Source organism: Coenobita brevimanus, chromosome 50 (assembly GCF_032717465.1).
Source record: "Coenobita brevimanus isolate Jiangsu-jjx chromosome 50, ASM3271746v2, whole genome shotgun sequence".
NCBI classification, from domain to species: domain Eukaryota; kingdom Metazoa; phylum Arthropoda; class Malacostraca; order Decapoda; family Coenobitidae; genus Coenobita; species Coenobita brevimanus.
The window spans coordinates 52,886,846-52,911,204 of NC_137003.1; the positions used below are offsets into that span (position 1 = coordinate 52,886,846).

The 24,359-nt window shown below is 42.4% G+C and overlaps 1 protein-coding gene across 1 annotated transcript in view; it reads right to left on the minus strand.

Annotated features, from left to right (window-relative positions):
* The window catches only part of r-l (rudimentary-like), an 85,634-nt gene that overhangs the window by 7,027 nt on the left and 54,248 nt on the right, over positions 1–24,359 (minus strand). Inside the window, exons 8-9 of the mRNA XM_080272207.1 lie at positions 19,525–19,643; positions 16,708–16,803 (exon numbers count right to left, since the gene is read on the minus strand). Of these exons, the coding sequence (XP_080128333.1) occupies positions 16,708–16,803; positions 19,525–19,643 (215 nt within the window). The remainder of the gene's footprint in view (positions 1–16,707; positions 16,804–19,524; positions 19,644–24,359) is intronic.

Here is a 24,359-nt window from a genome sequence, read left to right on the forward strand (position 1 = left end):
TATTATAAAGTTGATCAACTTACTGCTTGGCAATCACAGGTATTTTCTAGAGCATGAACAATGTGATTAAGAAAAAAATAAATAAGTATATACTCAAGATATTTTAGAAACAAACAAGTTCAAGGTGACACAATGCACTCATGGTCTGTTTACAACTGGCCATGCGGCAATGCAGTGATTTAGTGATTTAGCGGTATAACAGTTTAGCATCTAGCACACACCCTACTATCATGCCTTACCAAGTGTGCCACCCATACATTAATAATGGTACTACAGGTAACTCATCTTCATGCGACCCTTTTAAATCCTCCATGCTTAGTACCTGTAGCACCAGCCCATCAGGATGGTACTCCCAAAGGGAATGACAATGCTGGTGATAGGAAGAGCTGCACCTCGTGTTTTACTGGTTACCAGAATATCTGACCATCCCATTTTGCTAACCTTTTCAGTGTGACTCTCAACAAGAGCATAGACCAGCATAATCTTCCAAACACTTTCATCTGTTTCATGTACTACTCTGCATGCACTTTACACATAACACGATGTACCCCACTATGTCACAGGGGTTGATGCCAGCAAGGACATGTGGCCAGAAACTTTTGCCCACCCTCTACCTAGTGATAGACCTATTGAGGGGAGGCATGACGAGGGCTCTGTTAGCATTCTTTTTGGGGTCTGGATGGGACAGGGCTCGGATCTGTACTAGAAAGAACAAGGCATTGCGGTTTCTAGGCTGCCGTTTCTGCTCAATAGAGAGGGGCCTGATTTGGGCAGTAGCGCCCCAGGGGACTGCCCTATCCGTGGGTCTGTAATGGCGGGGCATTCCAGTGCCAAGGCACGCTTGAAGGGTGTCCCTTTAAAGGTCCTGGCAGGATGTCCCAAGGCCACTGTCACAGCCACTGGTCACTGGTGGGCTATGGGTCACAGATCCCATGCCTGACATGGGACTGTGTGGGTGGGTGGGGCCTGTGGTCTGTCTCTCCCCATTATTTTATTACTGATTATGACAAAAAAGAAAAAAAAAAAAATCAAAGTAAGCCTGCAGAAACTAAATTGCCCAAGGGAATCAGAGTGGCATCATGGAATGTGGGAGGAGATGTAGAACGGAGAAAGTGATTGAGGCGATGAGTAGGAGGTGGATGTTGGCTGTGTGCTGGAGGTTAGATATAGGGGAGGATCAGCCAGAGTGGCTGCTGGAAGGGATTGTCGATACAAGTTATTTTGGCAAGGCAGATGATATGTAGGTGTGGGTGTGTTGGTTAGGGAGAAATGGGTGGAATATGTCATGAATGTAATAAGTATGAGTGGAAGGATAATAGTGAAAATTTTGTTCGGTGGGTAACATTTTCATTTGTATCATTCTCCACAGGCTGGCTTGGATGAGGTAGCGAAGGATAGATTCTGGGATGACTTAATATGTGCAGTAAGCAGTATGGGGGATGATGAGATTGTAGTTATGGGAGGGGTATAATTGGTCATGTAGGTGACGCAGCTCAAGGATATGAAGGAGTGCATGGGGGATGTACATGTGGTACAAGAAATGAGGAAGGAGAAAGGATACTCGAGTTTGGGGAGGCAATGAACGTGACTGTGTGTAACACACATTTTAGGAAAAGACAGAGTAGGTTGATTACATACAAGTCTTGGGAAAAAAGCAGCCAGATATATTATTTCCTGGTCAGGAGGGCTGAGAGGAGGTTAGTGAGGGATGTTAAAGCTATAGAGAGTGAAGAGTGTGTGCAGCAACACAAGTTATTGAAGTGACAAGATGCTTAAGGAGCAGGTGATGAAAAACAGGACCTATGCACATTCACTGTTCGTTTCGTTTCGTTTTCCAAGGCTCCAACATGCTTGCATGTATTGGCCTTGGTCACCTGATGGCGGCACTCCATGCTACTCAATCTCTGGCAGCTTCCTGCTTAGTCCCTTATCCCTGACCTCCATCCCAGGTCTTTTTCAGTCTACCTCTCATTACCTTTCCCCAACATTAACACTTCTCACTTTCTGCGGCCAATTATAATCCTGCATGTTCTTCATATGTGCAAACCATCTCAGTCTACCTCTCCTCATCACAACAATACAATCCAGTCCCATCCTACCTCTCAACTCTTCCATCGTAAACCTAGCCCCCCCCAGGCCTCAGACTCTGGGATGCACTGCACATCCGCCTAATCACTGCTATTTCTGTACACCTGAGCCTGCGAATATCCTCTTCTTTACTGCCCAGGTCTCACTAACATACAGCCTTACATTCCTAACACATGCCGCATACAAAGATCCTTTAGCACAGAGAGCCCTCCCAGTATCTCCTGCACGTAACATGTCTCCCAAATAAGAAAACTCTTCCACACACTCAAGAGACTCACCTGCAAGTTCAATCTTTTCACACCTGGCAATCTCCATATGCTCTCCCCGACACACTTCGCACATGGAGTCAGCATTATTTAGCAGTTTACCTCAATACCACTACATCTCTCATGCACCCACTTATCAAAAACACCGCACAAGATGGAATTACTTCCCATGCCCTTGGCCACTTCCCCTCTTCTTTGACAGCACCACCACCAGCCCTTGATACGATCACTTTTGTTTTATCTGCATTTACTCTAGCCCTTGTGCACAATACCATCTCTCCACTTCCTAAATCTTTCCTCTGCCTCCCTTTCATACTCTGCAACCAACACCAAGTCACTGGTATACAACATCTCCCATGGGAGTCATTTTGAAGTTGAGGGAGAGGGCTTCACGTACCATAATAAACAAGGGGCTCAAGACTGCTCACCAACATTCATGGAAAAGTCCTCACTCAAATCTCCATTCACCCTTGCCTGGGTGCAAGCACCTACAAAAATGGCCATAACCGTCCTAACCTGTCGCTCATAGATCCCACACTTTCTCATTGCCCACTCCACCACCTCTCTAGGGACTCTGTCAAAGGACTTCCCAAATCAACAAAAACAAAGTACAGTTCCCTTTTCTTTCCCATATATTTTTCTTGATGCTGATGAACAATGAATATGGTAGCAGTGGTCCCTTTGCCTGGCATGAACCTAAACTGTATCTCATCAGTATTCACTCTTTCTCTAATCATACCTTTTGGAACTTTCTCCATTACCTTCATTATCTGGTCCAGAAGCTTTATGCCTGTACAGTTTCCTCTTTCCAGGGCATCACCCTTCCGCTTGTACACATTTACAATTACACTCTTCAGCCATTCATCTGGGACAACACTATCTATCTATCTATCTATTGCCAGACGCCATAATCCCGTAAGGGGTGGCCATTTGACTTTGAGTTACTTGTTTTACGGGGAGGGGCACTAACCCTAAACCAACCCACTTGTTGACACGTAGGCAGCACGTATGGTTTGGTGATATGGTTACCACCCAGCGTTGTAAATGGTTTCTTGGCTTACAGGAAACCATTTGGCTTGTCACTCAATGTAAAGCCACATGCCAAGGAAACGCTCCACACTCCACCCTTCCTCGATCTACATCACACGTGCAGGACTCGGGGTGTGCTCTTTCCCATGATCCAGTCCATGAGCGTGGAGGACGTGCCCTGCGTCTCTCGAGTGAGGGTGTAGGGGACAACACACTCATATATAATCGTATTTATCAAATCAGTGACTAGTCCACTCCCGTATCTCTTGAGGCCTTAGCAGTCAACCCAGATATGCCTGCTGCCTTTCCCACCCACCGACATGTCATAAAAATACCCCTGCTAAGACTTTTACTGGATAACCTAAACAGTGTAGAAAGGAAGAATATGATATTTAAGGTGACAAATCAGATGAAAGGGGAAAACAGGGTTATTGCAGGTGAGCTATGTGCAAAGAATGATGAAGGAAAGGTACTGGTGAATCGGAAGAGAGATGGTCTGCAGTGCTAGTGGACCCAGGTTTGAATCCTGGGTGGGGCAGGGAACAGTTTAAGGATTTGCATTTCATAAAAAGCTGACTCTAGTGATCTACCAGAAGACCTGCTGACGTCATAAATATACCCCCGCTAATACCAGTACACCAGTCCTGTATGAGACAGCCCTAGCATGTATTCAATATGGACGGTGGGTGTTAGCGCTGAAGTGGTGATATGTGCAGGTGTAGGAGGACTACTGGGCCTTGAGATAGGCCACTGCCCCCGGCAAATAGGCCCTGAAGCCTTTGCCAGAGTCGGACACACACACACAAAGTGAGACTTGTTGTGTGCTGGAGGTGGGGCTCCAGCTAGCTCTGTGGCTAGAGTGAGGCATGGCTGGAAGAAGTTCAGGGAACTGTTGCCTCTCCTGACACTGAGGGGGCTCTCCCTCCATGCTATGGGATCTTTGTACTGTACTTTATATGGCATGTGCTAGGAGTGTAATGCTGTATGGTAGTGAGACCTGGGCAGTAAAAGAAGAGGATATTCGCAGGCTCAAATGTACATGACAATGATTAGATGAATGTACAGTGCGTCCTTGAGTGCGAGGCCTGTGGGGGCTAGGTTTACGATGGAAGAGTTGAGAGGTAGGGCGGGACTGGAGTGTTTTGGTGCTGTGATGAGGAGAGGGAGACTGAGATGGCTTGGGCATGTGGAGAGGATGAGGGATGACAATAGGAGCATTCGGAGCAAGGCACAGATACAACATACCATCAGAATGTTTAATTTTCGATTTTATTTTGTGGGCAAATGCACAATGCTCCCATACAGGTGTTTTTTCATAATTATATTATGTACAAATTTTTCTCATTAATATAAGGTGACCCCCATGTCTAATAAAGCAGTCACAAAATACTCTGTGATGTTGTTTGAATGTTTTGAGATGTTGGCTACACACCTCTCCCCTACTATTCGACAAGGATGCATTCCATAAAAAGTGGATGAATAAAGAACTGGCTGAAAAATGAACCAATGTTTCCCATAAGACTGTTATGAAATAGGAGGGTTAGGTTCCTGACCACCTTCGCCATTCAAAAAATATTCAATAAATATGGATAATATACCAGTAAATATGAACGAAAGTGACACAGGGATCTGAACTGTTTTCTTTTAGACCTACATTCTCAAGGAAAATTATTTTACAACTACATACATCTCAGATGACTGACATTTGATTTTTGATTTTAAAAAGTATTGGAGAACAAATGAAGTATACCTACTTAACCATATTAAAAAAAGCCGCCTGAACGTCTTCAACAGCGTGTTTATTGCCGATCCTGCCAACTGGACATGATGTCACCACATCAAACAAACTCAAAAGTACAGTTATACGCGGTTAGTGTTGAGATAAGTATATGACAACGTAAGATTAAAGAACCATTATGAAAACTATAAATTTACGCAAGAGAGGCCTTTGAAAGGCCAAACCCTTAAACATCAGCGAAGCGTGCACGATTTGGTTTGATCACGTGATTCGCTGTACTGCTTTTCCACAGTAGTGTGTGTAAGTTAAATATTTACATTACTGTTCTGGTAAGTTTATGTGCAAGTTAAAATACTATTAAATAATGTTACGGCAAGAAATAAAGTCTTATAACTAGTTCACCTGATGGGCGTCGGAATATTGCCTTTTTTATTTGTTTGTTAAATATTTGCTGTACTGCTTTTCCACAGTACTGTATTTGTAAGTTAAATATTTACTGTTCTGGTATGTACTTGAATAAAGTTAAAGCATTAAATAAAACCTTGTAACCAGTTAACCTGATTTATATGATTACCCATGATCGGCAGGTTCCGAGACAATTCGCCGTCAGACAATTCCCCGTCAAAACTTGGACGAATCCCCGACAGGACAATTTGCACCCTGGACGATTCGCCGTCATTCTATGAATATACTTATTAACCCTTTCAGGCACAGTCGCGCGATTCGCGTGATGTCGGCTTGCATTCCGCCAGACACAGTCACGCGACTCGCGTCCTTAAGGCCCCTTCAAGGCCCAAAAATATTCGTCAGAAAAAAACTTATAGGCCGATTTGCGTGATTTTTTGGCGCGTCTTAGGGTAGCCAAGGCCTACTGGAGGTAAGTCATTGGCAACACTGCTTTGCCTTATCAGCCTCAGCCCGCTCCCTCCAACCTCAGTGTTTGTTGAGCAGTCAGCCAGTGATGTTTGACAGCTCGTGGTTCCCTTTAAATCGTCCATAATTCTCCTCCTCTTGCCCAAGGCAAAGACCCTATTGAATCAGTGAGATAATACATTGTATGTGAACATATAGTGATGTGATATTGTTGATGGAACATTCATATATGTATTGAAAAGCAATTCTGGCCGTTAGCAATCGTTGGGCCTTGGAGCCAGACACATGGTCAGTGTAGCGGGGTTGCACCACTCCACGACCCCGTAGGCCGTATGGCGTGAGTGGAAATACGTATATAAATGAAGCCAAGGCATAAATATATATTGTGTGAAACATACTGTGGATGGCTTGGTGAAATTATGGAGCCAGCAAGCGTTATGTGTGGCATGAAACAGAGTGTTGTGAAGGGGCAAACCTGAAGTTGGGAGGGGAGAATTACCGGTGTTTTTAGGGCTGGAATTATTGTGATTCTGATAGTGTAAATGCGTATGGAATTGTATGAAATATACGTCAAACAAGCTGCGAGTTTCCGTGAACGAGTGTGGTGTGTGCTAAAAATAGCGTTGCCTCATACTCTCAGGGAGAAGCTGACTCACACACACACACTACATAACTCCTTATCTTCAAATCCGTGGTCTAACTGGATCAACACCCCTGGAGGAAGTGAGTTCTGCAAATTTTGTTGATATATGTAATAATCTATTACCATTACCTCTCACACTTTCAGACAAATATCCATTTTCTCCTACAGATTACACATATGAAAGAAAGTAAATCTCCACAGCAGTAACTATAGAAGAGTTATGTTTATGTGTAGTAGGTTATAACAATAGAAAAACATCCATGGAAGATGTAATAGTCTGTACAGATAGGGGAAAAAGAAAGTTAGTAGCATAGTCTTCAGGCCGGTGTGCGAGGAAGAAACAGTGTGTGTAAAAGTTGGTAGCGATCGGAAGAGTAACCTCACTTTGTCGGCCAATTACTCGAAAACTATTAGACTTATCGATTTCCTGTTACAACCATCATCAATACCACTAAATTCTACGTAAGATCAATACCAGAATGTAAGCCTTCGGTAGCGTTTTGGGGGGTAAAAGGCGAGAGAAATGTTTTTGTTCCTAGCGGTTGTTGTGTGACATGACAAGCGCTCAGAGTAATAACATCATTTTGTCGGCCAGTTACTCGAAAACTATTAGACTTATCGATTTTCTGTTACAACCATCATCAATACCACTAAATTCTATGTATGATCAATACCAAAATGTAAGCCTTTTGTAGCGTTTTGGGGGGTAAAAAGGCGAGGAAATGTTTTTTTTTTCCCTCACGTTTATCAGTGACATTCGCTCGGAGTAATAACCTCACTTTGTCGGCCAATTACTCGAAAACTATTAGACTTATCGATTTTCTGTTACAACCATCATCAATACCACTAAATTCTACGTGTAATCAATACCCGAATGTAAGCCTTTGGTAGCGTTTTAGGGGGTAAAAGGCGAGGGAAATGTTTTTCCTCGCATTTGTTATCAGTGACAAGCGCTCGGAGTAATAACCTCACTTTGTCGGCCAATTACTCGAAAACTGTTTGACTTATCGATTTTCTGTAACAGCCATGATCTATACCACTAAATTCTACATATGATCAATACCAAAATGTAAGCATTATGTTACGTTTTGTGCGATAAAAGACGGTGGAAATGAGTGTCTCTTCCCGGCTGTTACCATTGAGAAAGGCTCGTAGTAATACTCTCATTTTCTCTGCCAATTACTCGGAAACTATTGGACGTATCGATTTCACGTTTGAACCATGATGAAGAGCAGGAAATTCTATATATGTACAATACATAAAAATGTAATATTTCTCATAAGAATTCGTGGTTACGTAGACGGGAACATTGCGTACGCCATGCGCGCATCACGAAAGTCAATCACGCACGGAGTGCCTTGTACTTTTTCGATTTACTCGAGAACTATGAGGCGTATGGGGTTTTCCCGTCACAGTGGGAAAGCTGGATAATGGGGGCATATTACTATGTAATAAAAACGTTAGGTCCCTGGGAAAACTTAGCTCTCAGAGGTCAGTGAAAATTTTTCGAAAATGGCTCTCAGTTTTTGACCATTTTCTCGAAAAGTATACATCGTATCTAAACCAGATTGGTTTCGTTAGAAAGCTGTTGAAATTCTCTATAAAAAAATATTAGATCATTTTCCTGTAGGATGGAAAACATTCAAACGGTGATGTTGGGAAGTCAAAAATGTTTACTCGACATGCCTTCCAGGGCTCATAACTTTCTGTGCTGTTGTTTTCCTGTGTTTTGGTCATGTTTATCAGATAGAACAAACATCCATGCATACCTGGACATAGGTTTCATGGGAATACACTGATTTTTTGGGGGCGAAAATAAGGCAAGAATGTGTTTCATTCGCTCAAATTTGCTCAAATTTGCCGCGCGCGCGCTCACCGGCCGGGCGGCTTCGTAGTCGAAATTCCGGGATCAGAAAACTTATTGAAACTTATCGTGCGCGAAAGGGTTAATTAATCAATACTTTAATAACTATATTTCAGGGGGATCCATCAAAGTTTATGTTCAATAGCACAGACTTTGGCTATTATTTATCAGTTGCACCGTTAGTCAATAATTAACTCGTTTCTTCCTCGCTATAGTCGCCTCTGAATTATATTCTAGCATCACCCATAAGTGTCTTCATCAATGACGGCGAATTGTCTTGTTATTGTTGTGACAGCAAATTGACTTGATGGTGAATTGTCCCGAAACTGATCGGCATCTGAATGTTGCCTTGTGTTTACATATTTGTATGTTGAAGTTTTGCTGTGCGGTACTATAGTCGAAAATTACATTAAATAAACCTTCTAACCATTTAAAGTGCATCATATTGATTACCAATGACAGATAACAGCAAAACACCACATTTAGGGGGTCTAGGGAGCAAAATAGGGAGTAGTTAAAACTTAAGCGGTTTCGCGCCAAACAAGCCACGGTTGGAACAAAACCCATGCGTTCAGGGCAAGCTTGCTGTATTCAATTTAAAATCATAAATAGCAGTGGAAGCCTAACTAGAAATGCTGAAACCTAAAGCCCCCAGGACCCCCTAACAATTATAACCTACCTAACCTAGTACAAACTAAGTTGTGCATTATGTAAAACTGGCACCAAAACAGCATCGTGTAATAAGAGAGTTCGTTAATCACTGGCACAATCGTTACCCAACCATGCGATGGCGAAACACTCACTCAGATTGGTTATCACATGACTGTGCTTGACAGGTGTAATAACAAGGGTCTTGGGTGGAGCCATGGTAATGATGTATTCCACAAGGTCAAACAGAAATGCAGAAGGATGGCAACTGACTAGCAGGGCAGAGCGCAAGAGACTGGGCAGCTCAGCTAGTCTGCCTGACGGCATGAGGTTTGAATTGTCGAAATGGTGGGAATAACCATGTTGAACAATGAAAAAGGGTATAGATTTATAATGTCAAAACAACGAATTGTTGAAAAATGATTGGTTGAAAAAATGAGGGCTTGGTGTATACATCAAGGGATAAAGATTTACCGGTTTTACACACGAATATTTCTTATTTTATACTTTAATTCAAATACTCCCAGTGGTCACCAGCAAAAGTATTAAAGGAAAAAAAAAGTTGCTTCACCTGATAGTCGCTGCCTGCCTTACGACATGATCTACATATCTAAACACTGCCACATGTTTTCCCAGATGTTTTCCACACTTTTCTTCTAACTGGTTCTTTCTTGGCAGAAGGGAACTTGGCCCAGCCTCTGACATCTCTCACATCCTACTTTCTTGTTATCTTCTTTCCTGAATCCGATCCCTTTACTTCATTCTTTCCTCATAATTCTGCCTATGAGTGACTGTACACTTCCTCTTCTGTCTTTCTTTCCTTCATTCTTTCCTCTTCCTTCTGCTAATGGGTTACTCTTCACTGAGTGACAAGCCAGATGGTTTCCTGTACACCAGGAAACCATTTACTATGCTGGGTGGTAACCATATAACCGAATTATGAAGCCTGGTGATTTAATGGGTAATTACGGCACTCCAATCGGATTGAGCCAGTGAAGGTTTATATCCAAGGGGTGGTTGGGGTTTATTGCTCATGTAATGCCAGGGATAAGTGAGGTTGGTCACTCTCATCTTAAATGTCATGACCAACTTACTTAGCCACGGGCTCCTACGCTCCTCATGAGGCAACGTAGAATTGGATGACGGATGGATGGATGGAGGATACTAATACAGCGCCTTAGTTGCAGTGACTGTTATTTACCCTATACATAACATATACTAGCAATGGTTATAATGGTTGGTATTTGTGAAATATAAGCCGTGTTTATGGCATTCGTGGATCTGGAAAAAGCATACGACAGACTGGCCAGAGAAGGATTGTGGAAGGTTTGATTGTGGAAGGTTTAGTGAATGTACAGTAGAGATGGTAAGCCTAAGTAAACTCTTTTGCCTTGGTCTATCAACTTGTACCTTTCTTTCTTGTTGGAAGTTTGCTCTCAGTCAGCCAGTCCCAAAGAAGGGTGACCACTCCCAGCTCTCTATCGCCCAATTGCTTTAAAATCCTGTGTCTCAAAAGTTTTCGAGTCTATTCGTAACAGATAAATTTTAAAGCATCTTTCCTATCATAAACTTCTTTCTGACCGTCAGTATGGGTTCCGTCAAGGATGCTTCTCACCTACCTTTCAGAGTCCTGGTCATCCTCCTTTCGGGACTCTGGCGAAAGCTTTGCCAATGCACTTGATGTCTCAAAGGCTTTCGATAGAGTCTGGCATAAATCTTTAATTTCCAAACTGCTCTCTTACGGTTTCTATCCTTCTATCTGTGCCTTCATCTATAGCTTCCTTTCTGGTTGTTCTATAGTTACTGTTGTAGACGGCCACCGTTCTTGTCCTAGATCTATCAACAGTGGTGTTCCTTAGGGCTCTGTCCTATCACCAACTCTCTTCCTTTTATTCAACAATGACCTCCTAAGCTGTACAGCTAACCCTATCCACTCATAAGCTGATGACTCCACCCTTCACCTTTCCATATCTGCCTATGGATGACTGTACACTGAGTGACAAGCCAAATGGTTTCCTGTACACCAGGAAACCATTTACTATGCTGGGTGGTAACCATATAACCAAATTTTGGCGCCTGGTGGTTTAGTGGGTAATTATTGCACTCCAATTGGATTGAGCCAGTGAAGGTTTATATCCAAGGGATGGTTGGGGTTGATTGCTCATGTAATGCCACTCAGGGATGAGTGAGGCTGGTCACTCTCATCTCAAATGTCAAGACCAACTGCCTAGCCCCGGGCTCTTACACTCCTCATGGTGCAATGCAGGATTGGATGATGGATGGATGGATGGATGGATTATTGCATCACAGTATAAGAGCATATTACACTATAATTTTAAATTATAGGTTTAGCTGAGAAATTATAGTTTAAATAACAGTGATTTTTAAGAAAAACACCTACTGGTGGTTTGGGTGGCGAAAACAACCCCCCTGACGTGATGGGTTAATAAATTTTTCTTCATTTACAGAATACATTCCTAACTTCGGACAGACAAATTACCGGAAAAATACACACTATAAAGTGTGTGTGTGTGTGTGTGTGTGTGTGTGTGTGTATGTGTGTTACTAATGTGTGTATAAGACCAAAGTGTGTAGCTTGTTAATACATTCCATGGTGCCTTCATAACATATGCCTGTGTGTGCGTGTGTTTATTGATTTGTGTGCAAGTTAGTGGGTATGTGGGTGTCATTAGAACCAGTAAGAAGTGTTTAACATTATATTATGTTATTTCAGTATGCATTTGTTGAGTTAGTGAGGTAGCTACTTGATAATTAAGTGAAGTTTTGTTTAGGAATGAAAGGCCAGTTCCTCTTAGAGTTTGGGGTATATGCAATGCATATTTATATACTGTGTACAGTTTTTTTTTTTTTTTTGTCTGAAAAAGTTTTTCAATAGTTCTTAATTATATTTATGGCCAGAATACCTCACTACAATGTGATATTGCAATGTAATATGATCTCAATTTATGAGTTCAAAAAAGATATTTTTGGATATTTCTCTACATACTGTATATGTATAACTCCGGCCACGAGTGCCCAATATTTCTTACATTTTTAAAAAACTTCTAAAGTGTCCGAGGTTTGGACAGTGTGTCCAGAGATAGGTGCTTTTAACCATTCTCATGTTTAAAGGGCAAATACATGGATGTCCAAAGTTTGCAAGGGCTGTTCAAAGTTAAGAAATTTGTTCCTAACATCGGACACTTGGGGGGGGGGGGGGGAAGTTTAGCATGGCTAATTTTTTTTATTATATGGATTCAGTAGGTACTGTCCCTGGCTACCACATGACACCAACAGAGATAAAACTGCACCATTATACACAGAATTATTCAATAAAACACACAAAAAATGTCCGAAGTTAAGGTGTTTTATGGTACAATGAAGGTCTTGCTAAGAAAATGAGGCTTGAGTGCTGCAGCTGCATGAGGCTTACATGAAGGAGTGTTACTGTCAACTTTGACACTATGGATGTGAGACTGTGGTGTGGCATGAAAATGAAAATTCAGGAGTGAGAGCAGTGAAGATAGGACTGCTGAGGAATGTATGTGGAGTACAGAGACTTGATAGGATACAAAATAATGTGATTCATGAAAGATGTGGAGTGAAGAAGTCTGTGGACACCAAAATCGAAGAGTGTACTGAGATGGTATAGTCATGTGGAGTGAAGAAGTCTGTGGACACCAAAATCGAAGAGTGTACTGAGATGGTACAGGCATGTGGAGAGAATGGATAACAACAGAGTGGTGAAAAAGGTATATCTGAGTGAATTTGAAGAAGGAAGGAGGCGAGGCAGGCCAAGGAGAAGGTGGAGGGATGTGAAGGATGAATGTGTGAGGTAGAGAGGTATGGAAGTCGGTGAGGCTAGGGGACTGACAAGATATCGAGCTGGCTGGATGAATGTTGTGAGAAGAACTGCATGATTAGGGATTTGGCACCACTTTTTAATGTGGCAGTGTCCGGACTGACTCTTTTGGATACATTTATGTGAAGCTACAGAATATGGTGAATCTTTTTGGTGTATCAGATAGAGCCAGGATTCTGGGGGCTTGAATGATAAGTGAAAGGATGCATGGCCCATTGGACTGGGCAAATTTGGGCTGTCTGGACGTTGCTACTCCTCACTCTGCCCTAGGGTGGGAAAGGTGGTCCAGATGATGATGATGATGATAAGCCGTATTACACACATCATCTCTAAATAATAATACTTTAGACAGGTATTAAATATCACTTGCGTCAGAGACAGTGAAAAGTTCCCGCATATATGAGCTGAAAGATGAATCACAGATTCTTTGCCGTTTGTTCCTTTGACCCTGCAATTGCTGTCTGTGGGAACCGCAGTCTTTTTAACGAAAATCTTATTTTTTTCTTGTAATATGTTCACTGGTGACCACTGGTAGTATCTGAACAAAAGTATAAATCAAGAAATATTCGTACATATATGTAAGACTGATAAATCTTCATCCCCTGACACATATAGCCAACACTACAAAACATTCGAACATCACAAAGTATTTTGTGACCTCATTATTAGGCACGGGGCTCACCTTAAAAGAATGAGAAAAATTTGGACATATTTATTATGAAAAAACACTCATGTGGGAGCGTTATGCATTGCCCGCAAAATAAAATCGGAAATCAAATATTCTGGCAGTAAGTACAGTGCTCGTCAGAAGTATCGAGCACCCTGCGTCCCTCCTACAAAACAAACCTTTCAACATTGAAAAAACATATAAATAATGCATTTTATTTACCTTTAATGCTTGGTAGGGTATCCTTTACACTTCTTCATGGACCTGAGACGTCGTGGAAGTGAAAGGGCGAGGTTCCTGAGGTGCTGGAGGGGTATTTTGTCCCAGGAGTCATGAATGGCTGCTTCCAGCTTAGGCAGAGAGCTCACGTCCTTCCCTCGGAGATTCTTCTTTACGAGGTACCAGAGGTTTTCTATCGGGTTGAGGTCTGGGCTATTGCCTGGCCAGTCTTTCATGCATGATACCTCGCAGTCACGAAGCCAACTGGTGACTGATTTGGCTTTATGAGCAGGTGCACCGTCCTGCTGAAACACTCGTGCATCTGTGAGCTCGAAGGATTCAGGTAAATGATCACAAAGAAGCTCCAGATAAACATCCTGATTCACTCTGCAGTTCTTGGGAAGCACAACAGGCTTCCCCAAACCTTTACCAGAGAAACAAGCCCATACCATGAGTGAATCAGGGTGTTTAACTGTGCTCTCCACGTAACAGGGGTCAAGCGGATCACTACCTTTGCGCTGGTACACCCGTGCTCCTTGATTACAGGTAACACTAAACGTTGCCTCATCAGACCACAACACTGACAACCATTGCTCCTCACCCAGGTTAAGGTACTTGTTATCAAAGGCAAGCCTACGAAGTCACTGGTAACGTAAGAAGAGGCTTTCTCACATGCCTGTGACTTGTTTAACCAAGTTCATGGACTCTTCGAGACACCGTGTGCACAGAAATGTCACCAAACACTTCTGGGTTGCTCTCCTTAATTTTCCTTGCACTCACACGAGGATTAGACTCCACTGCACGTTTTAAAACATTAACAGACCTCAGGGAAGTTTTCCTGGGCCTACCAGACCGCGGTTTCTTTGTAGGAACATCACCACTATTTTCCACTAGAAAACGGGCGCACCACCTACGCACTGTCGATCGAGACACACCAACCAATTCATTAATTTCCTTCGTGGGGTGGCCTGCCTCCTTTAGAGCAATGATCTGGGATATGATTTCACTCGAAAGTTCACGGGTAGGGGCCATAACAAAGTGGTGAAAGCCAAAACACTGCGGGACACTAGGTAAAAAATGGCGCAATAAGAGAGGGAGACGCGGCAGAGTTCCTCTCTCTCACGCAGCCAGTAGACAACTGAGGCGGGAGCCAACCAGCACACAGTAAGGCCTCAAGCTCCCGTGATGTCATGCTAACGCCCCAAACATCTGGCTCAATTTTTAGTACCAAAAACAGGTGATTCTTTTTTCGCCAAAAGTATTGCGCGCCCTGCCATAGGCGCTCGATACTTCTGACAAGCACTGTAGTATCTGTGCCTTATTTTGGGCTTAATGTGGCATCTCCTATTGGGTGAAGAAAGTGAGAAGTGTTAATGTTGGGGGTAGGGTTGTGAAAGGCAGACCAAAAAAGACCTGGGATGAGGTCATTGAGTGTGACCTCAGGGATAAGGGATTGAGTAGGGAGGCTGTCAGAGATTGGGCAGCATGGAGAGCCGCCATTAGGTGACCAAGGCCAATGCACACAAGCACGTTGGAGCCTTTAAAGCAAAACAAAATGATTGCACCCCCCTTTACATTTACCTCTTTCCTATTAATCCACCAAAGTACTTAGACTCTTTCGCCACTTCAAGTCTGTTCACCAGGGGGCGAATTCTGAAAGCTCAAAAATCCTCGCAAATCCACCATCTTTGGGTGTAAGAGCAACTTTTCACTTATCTGCATATTCTGGAGTCCTAGAAAATGAGCGCAAATCCTGTACTCCATTGTCAATTCTCCTCTTAGAGCTGCGCCATGTGAGGGGCAGTCCTAAGTACATTGTAAACCTTATAACTCTCCTATTTTTAGAAACACTGTAGCTCAAACATCCCCCAAATCCTTAGAATTAAATCATGCATCAATTAATCCTTAGTGCATAAAACTGTTGCGATTCTACATAAAATAATAAGTAAAAGTGGCAGCAGACCGTTGTAGACGATCCCGGAATACTATATTGGAGCAAGTACTACTTCGACATAAGTGGTAAAACTAGCATTGTCGGCCAATATAGCCTTTATTGCAAACAGGTTACAACCTAATGATATAATGTTTACAAAAATTTGATTAAACATGCCAGTGTAAATAAGAAACTCCTCTAAAATATGGTGATAGCTTACATGGCACAATGTCGAAAAAATTATGAATCGGCACACTTATTTCTTCCTCTAAGAAGTTCATTGCCCTTCTATACATAATATTTTGGTGGTCCTCCACTCCTTCAGCTTTGTCATGGAAATTATGACTGGCGGTGAGGAAACAGTGTCTGCTACCACTATGGCGTCATATTCTGGTGTACTGTGATTGGTTACTCAGGTTTAAATAGAGAAACCTTCCACTCCTTAACTGGCCAACACTTGCGCTGGCACAGACTACAGTTTGCTGGTGTCAGTCTTAAGACTGTCGTACAACACTCTCCAGAACACCACTTATCAAAACCTCGTATGTACATCACAGAAGTTCTCGCAGATTTTCTCGTAACCCAGACACCTTTCAGAACCTGCTACCAGCACACTACCTGTTACCTCTCAACAACAATAACTTTACTCTTTTAAATTAACTTAATACCACATTCTTCAAAGAAATCACAAAATACTAAACCAGACTGCTGTATGACCATGTTCACAATAAGAAAGTTGGTGGGTAGGCACATTCGTAAAACAAAATTGTACAAAGAGGAATGATCTTCAACCCAAACCTTTATTCATAAAATACTTATAGCTTTGTAAATGCATTTAGTTTCAGTTCACTGAAAAACAGTTCAGAAATGGACTGACCTTTGATATACTCCTGTGAAGTTAGTGCCCCTTCTGAGCTCATCTGGGACACTAAGACACAGCCTCGTTCTCTATCACCAACAGCTGATGTGAGACCTGTTAATAATTCATTTGTGGTGTTATGCTTCACTATCTCACCACCATAACGTCATCATTCTGTTCTAGGATAAATATTCACAAAATTAATCACTACTACTGTATGTCTGCTCGACCAGAGAAGAGCATTTCTGTTTCACAAAAACTACAACATTGATCCCTAGGCTGCATCATGCCTATCAAACAAGACATTCTTGGTCATGAGATCATGGAAAAACTGACCTCTTTTACTTCCAGAATAATCACCGTAATATTTATTATAATATATATAACCAAATTTTGGCACCTGGTGGTTTAGTGGGTAATTACATCGCTCCAATCGGATTGAGCCGGTGAACGTTTATATCCAAGGGGTCGTTGGGGTTTACTGCTCAAGTAATGCCACTCAGGGATGAGTGAGGCTGGTCACTCTCATCTTACATGTCAGGACCAACTTGCCTAGCTCCAGGCTCCTACACATTTCATGGGGCAACATAGCACTGGATGATAAAGATGAAGATGATAAATCTAGGTGGTAGGTGGGGGCGCTCACCATTCTGTACACCAGGAAACCATTTACTATGCTGGGTGGTAAACATATAATCAACTTATAGCACCTGGTGGTGTAGTGGGTAATTAAGGCACTCCAATTGGATTAAGCCTGTGTAGGTTTATATCCAAGGGGTGGTTGGGGTTTATTGCTTATATAATGCCACTCAGGGATGAATGAGGCTGGTCACTCTCATCTTAAATATCAGGACCAACTTGCCTAGTCTCGGGCTTTCACGCTCCTTGTGCGGCAATATAAGATTGGATGATGGAGGGATGGAGGGATAACCATTGATGCCATAATCACTGTTCGACAGCTTCAGGAAAAATATATTGGAAAGAAAAGGGATCTGTATTTTGTTTCTGTTGATTTGGAAAAGGCCTTTGACAGAGTCCCTAGAGAGGTGGTGAAGTGGGCAATGAGAAAGCTTAGGTTGGAGGAGTGGTTGGTTGGGGTGGTTATGGCTATGTATGTGGGTGCTCGCACCCAGGTAAGAGTGAATGGAGATTCGAGTGATGAGTTTTCCGTGAATGTTGGTGTGCATTAGGGGTCAGTTTTGAGTCCCATGATGTTTATCATGGTACCTGAAGCCCTCTCACATGACTTCAGAAATGGACTCCCGTAGGAGACATTGTATGTTAATATTTGGTGTTGATTGCAGAGAATGAAAGGGAGGCAGAGGAAAGATTTAGGAAGTGGAGAGATGGTATGGGGCACAAGGGCATAAGGGCAAATGCAGATAAAACAAAACTGATGACATCTAAGATTGGTGGCAGTATAGTCAAAGAAGAGGGAGAGTGGCCATGTGCAATTTGCCACAAGGGCATGGGAAGTAATTCCATCCTGTGCAGTGTTTGTGATAAATGGGTGCACAAGAGATGTAATGGTATCAGAGGTAGATTGCAAGATAGATTGTCAGGTGTGAAAGGATTGAACTTGGTGAGTCTCTTGAGTGTGTGGAAGAGTTTTCTTATTTGGGAGACATGTTATGTGCTGGAGGTGGGGCTGGAGCTAGCTCTGTGGCTAGGGTGAGAAGTGGTTGGAAGAAGTTCAGGGAGCTGTTGCCTCTCCTGACATTGAGAGGACTCTCCCTACGTGCTAAGGGGTCTTTGTATGCAGCATGTTAGGAGTGTGATGCTGTATGGTAGTGAGACTTGAGATGCTGTATGGAAGGGGATATTCGCAGGCTCAAACGTACAGAAATGACAATGATTAGGTGGATGTGCAGTGTGTCCCTGCGTGCAAGGCCTGGGGGGGGCTGGGTTTACAATGGAAGAGTTGAGAAGTTGGACAGGACTGGAGTGTATTGGTGATGTGATGAGGAGAGGTAGACTGAGATGGTTTGGGCATGTGGAGAGAATTGGGGATGATAGCTGGGTGCAGAAGGTGAGAAGTGTTATTATTGGGGGTGGGGTTGCGAGGGGTAGACCAAGAAAGATGTGGGATGAGGTCATTAAATGTGACCTCAGAGTTAAGGGTCTGAACAGGGAGGCTGCCACTGATCGAGCAGCATGGAATGCCGCCATTAGGAGACCAAGGCCGACGCATGCAAGTTGGAGCCTTCAAAAATTAAATGAAATCAAACGTACTAATGAGTTTAGACACCTTGTTTTTGGCTGTCAAAGCATGTTTTAGCTATAAAGTGCCCAAGTGAGCTTACAGTACTCACCACTGATCACCATGCAAGACACAGGTTCCATCACTCATGTATGGTCACTCATCAACTTGTCACTAAAGAAAAATAAATAACTACAGTAATTAAACAAGAGAAAGGAAGGCAGGCCTCAAGCTACTGAAAATGGCTGTCACAACTGAGCAATTCACCCAAAGTGGGAGTTTGGTTTGGTGACAACAAACAAAATTTGGAATGGAGGAATTAATATGAATGCACGGGAAAAGTGCATGGATGCTAACTTTAAGACAGAAACTGTGACATGGATAACTACACATACATCTTGTAATGACAAAGGTATGGAAGAGAAGGACACACTGGGTACTGACAGCACACAAGCCAGGCAGTTATCATGTGCCTATGATGGATAACCTTCATGGAAATCTTTGTATGAGTTCTGTGAATAATATGAGCCTTTTTGGTGTGCCTGGGCAAAACCTTCAGTCACCTCTTTGGAATCAAGCCTATGCCAGGCCATCACTCCAACTGGGATGCTCTAACCATTGAACCACTATGGTACCTTTGATAATTCCAGGTCCTGGTAAAGCATGAGCAGTGACTAAATGAGCCCACTCCACCACCCGATGAGCTCCACCACTGTACTGCTGGGCCACCGTACTGCCAATGTCTCCATACTTCCTGGATCATCGCCAAAATACTCACATCAGTCATCCACTTACATTATTTTTTAATTTGTTCTTGCCATCTCCAGACAAAATAATTCAGCTCTGGAGACACTTTCTGAACCAGAGATGGATCTAACTTTCATTAACCCCTAACCGCAAGGCTATTTATAGCTCAGCCTTTCTCTCAATACAGGCATTTTTCCAAAAACAGCTTGTTTCCAAACATTAGTACAGTAAAACCTCACTACAACAGACTAATTGGGGCCCAAGCTATTCCAAAAAAAGCAAAACTTTGATAAAAGCGACATCTGGACTTTCTCCTGATAACCCAGACTTTTTCCAATATATCAGACATTAGTCCAGAGCGCACTAATGGGTTTTTACCATGGCTGTACTGTACAATATTATACATTCACTACAATAACCAAATAGTATAATATATTCACAGTGGGTACCCGAGTTTAGCATTTGCTTTATTCTGGCAATACCACGCCAAACTTGATCATCACTGAACTCGCAGTATTTGTTTACAGGTAAATACTGTAGCCATCTCCCTTCTGACTCATGGCAGTATCCACTCATACCTACCTCTTAATCCAAGTTATTCTCTCATATAATACTATAAGCACTCTGCTGCACAACACGTATAATTTTAGCAAGGTTTAGACTCGATAAAGGCCATATGGTATGTAACACATACAAGAACATACAGTATTATCATACATGAAAAGCTACATGGCCACCATCCTGCTTCACCCCACCAGTTCCTTCTACCTTGTGGCACTATCCCATTTGCCTCTTAACTTTTCTCAAATGCCACTATAAATAATATACTGCATTACACAGTAAAATTTAAGCAAGGCTTGGACACAATAAAACTCATCAGTAATAAAAAAAATATTTTCGTACATAACCACTCCAACTCACTCAGCACACCCTACCCTACCACCCCCTCACCTTGCTGGGTGTTTATCATCATTCAGCACCTGGTGAAGGATTCTTCAGAGCAAATTTTTCAAAATCATTACCCATTATCTTCAGGGTCATCGTCATGGAACAGTGAATCATCCTCCTGATTGTCTTCAATGGCAGCTGAATCATGAATGGGAAGTGGAGGTGTAGCTTGTACCTTACGTGCCATGTACTGCGTGATTAATGCTTGGTGTCTTGAATCTATATTAATATTAATACAGTAATCCCTAATTTATCCAGACATAATACAGTAGAGCCAAAGGCATGTCTGGGTAGTGGCAACATCTGGATAATGAACACTATTCCCCTACCATATGCAGACCCTACATATACCCAACTCTAACCTATACCTACTCTACTTGTATAGTACCTATGCTTAATTTGGCAGTGTGTTCTGGTCATTCAGGCATATTTAGACATGAAAATGCACATAGGAATATCCAAAGTAAAGCTAAACACCAAGAAAACCATGAAGAAAACCAGTGAAAACCAAATAAACACCCTACCTAAACACTACCGTATGTACAGTATCCCTCCTTATTTTGGCAGTGTTTTCCTATCATTCTGTCATATTTTGACATCAAAACATACATAGGATTATCCAAAATAATTTTCAACACCAAGAAACCCATGCAAAAACACTGAACACCAAAAAAAACCCTACCTATACACCAATGTATGTACAGTATCCCTCCTAATTTTGGCACAGTTTTCATGTCAATCTCCCATATTTTGACATCAAAACACACATAGGAATATCAAAAAAAAAAAAAAAAAAAAAAAAAAAAAAAACACCTGACCTATACACTACTGTATTTACAGTACCCCTCCTCCTTTTGGCAGGTTGTTGGACATTCTGCCATATTGAGACATCAAAACACACATAAGATTATCCACTTTAATGCTAAAGATCAAGAAAACTTCCATTAAAAAAAAAAAAAAAAAAAAAAAAATTGTTTGAAAATCTGCTGTCTGTGACAGGTGATTGCTCCCAGGGCTCAGAAAAGATTCCATGGCCAAATATGCCACTGGAAATTGGTTATACTGGTATAAACAGTATACCAACACCTTTGCTGGTGTTTATATATAAGGTAAGCTAATAAAAACACATAAAACTGACATGTAAGAGTAGAGAATTTCATGCAAAGAATATAGTGTTCAAGAGTAAAACTTACCTTCATATAGCTTCACAACATCCTAGTTCAAAATTTTGTCAGCATCTTCCAAGAGTTAAGCATATGTCTAGATGCAGAATTTCATGAGCTTTCTTGCTGGTTACTACAGAATTTCCATACGACCAATAGTAGTAAAATAAATCACAAAAAAACTTGAAAACCCATGAGTCAATGTAATCACCATGGAGGAGGGCAGGGACTGAGGGAGTGAAGGGGGAGCCAGAAGGGTATGGAGGAAGGACAAAAGAGGGGGGGAGAAGTGAGGCTGCGGGCAGGATTCTCCCCCTTCTGTCAACAGGCGGTCGGGCGCTTCTGCAGAACATTTACTAGTGGCTCATGGTCTGTTAGACGCTGAGTGGCCATGCAGAAACACAACTCACCATGTCCGGGGGACTTTCGACCTTCGATAGGGAGGTGGATGGCTGCTGTTCCTGATCAAGTACTCTTGGCTTGTGGTCTGTGTTCGATGGAGCTTGGTGGTTGGGAAAGACTTATCCCCTGTGGTTGCGCGATATTAGACATTCAGTGGGGAATGTGTACAGACATTTTGACACCGCTTGCGGGTTACGGTCATATTACTTGGGTGCTGGGGGTTCACTGGGAGTGACAGGATGAGCGGGCATTTTGACCATTCAGTACAGGGGCAGACGGACATTTTAGCTCTGATTGTGGGTTACAGACTACTTCCAGCTCATGGCTCGAGCCCAGCGGCAACGACACTGAATGTTTGGACATGTCAGCTGGCCGCTGAAAGCTCTCGGGCACTTGTATGTCCGGATGATAGCTAGTAAATTTGGATAATGGTTTAACGGAGCAAAGGTCCAGCGTCCGGATACAGAACACGTCCGGAGGATTAGCGTCCAGATAACTGAGGGATCACTGTATTAATATTAATGTAGACCACTTTTCTAATTTTTAGCATTTAGAAAATATTGTTTCAACTTAATTCTAAACACTTTTCAAATATTGTACTGTACACTTTATACACCTTATTATTCATGATCTTACGAACTAAAAATGTTCACTTTGTCTTTATATTCCACTTATTACTTGTCACCCTTGAGCAGTATATCAGAAACTTTTGGGGAAATTATGTGGGTCAAACTGAGGCAGTGTGTGGTGGGGCAATAGTCATGCCACCAGCCTGCCACCAACTGACGCACAAACACACAAAGCGCGCGGACAATATGGCCGCTCCGGACTGAGGTCAGGCAGTCCAGACCGCTTCTAGCTTTATCGAAGTTTTCCCAATATACTATATATGAATTTAGTCAGGTCGGCTCCTAGACTCCGATAATAGCAAATTTCAGTCTACTGAAATCCACTGTAGTGAGGTTTTACTGTATCTTGGAAACTACAGCAGTTAGGCAAACAATTTAAAGACCATATTACTCACCAACCCTTTTTGTGAATGAAAGTATCCCTAGGTCTGTAGGTCATCGGTTCGATATGCCAGGATGTGAGGAAGAGTAGTTTTTGGAGCAAGGGGAAGGATGTTTTCATGCATGTGTGCGTGGCCCCAACTATGGCTTCACTCATAATGTGATAACTTCTCCATTACTAGTTAAACTAGACAGTGATGTCCAGGCCAAGCGCTATGGCACTATCACTGAGGCCTTTTCTAGTATCCTTGGAATGGGACTTGGCAGGGGTGGATAAGAAAAAGGTTCACATGAGGGAGGAACCGAACTGGACGAAAAATAGCAAAGCATTGCCCCACACCTGGCAAGTCACAGAGACGACTGAGGTATGGTTGGCGCGGCTGGCGGGACTCTCTCCCTAGAGTTTGGTGACGAGATCAAGTGGCAGCCACTTCAAACTGTGGCCTGAAAACAAGTGCGGCGCTGACTGACACCTGGGTCCACCACGCCACAGATTTCTCGACAGTTCCAACCAACACCTAGCGGTTAGGGGTTAAGCCATTTAAAACAAGAGATCCTTCCTAATATTAATAAAATATTCCTTAAGTTACATAAATAAGATATAATATACCATTTGGACTCGTGTACTTTATCAGGTAATTTCCTGCATTATTTAACCACCTACTTCACGAGATATAGTAAACCCTCGATATAACGAACTAATTGGGGGGAGGGGTAGGTCGTTATATCCGAAAGTTCGCTATATCCGATGGTCGTTATTAACCGAGGGATTACTGACCCATGGTCGCAATATCCGTGGAGTTGTTCGGTCCCGCGTGTGCAACCACAACTTACTCTATGAAGTTTCACATGGACAATTCAATGATTCATGTAGTTATACAGTACATGTACAGCAGATACCAACCTGTATGAAGTTGTACATATAAATACAATGCCTACAATGTAATGGAGTACTGCTACAGTACACTTAACATGCCAGGGAGCGAACTTCCACCGGTTGCTATATCTGGCGGAAGTTCGCTCTGGAAATGGTGGGTCATTATATCCAAAGTTCGCTATAAAAGGGTTTGTTATATCGAGGGTTTACTGTACTGTACCGTACTTAAAAGGGAGAAGGGTTATTGTACTTATAATAGAGGGAAATTACTATGCTTATAAGGAAGAAAGGTTACTGTACTTGAATGGGGGCAAAACTAACAC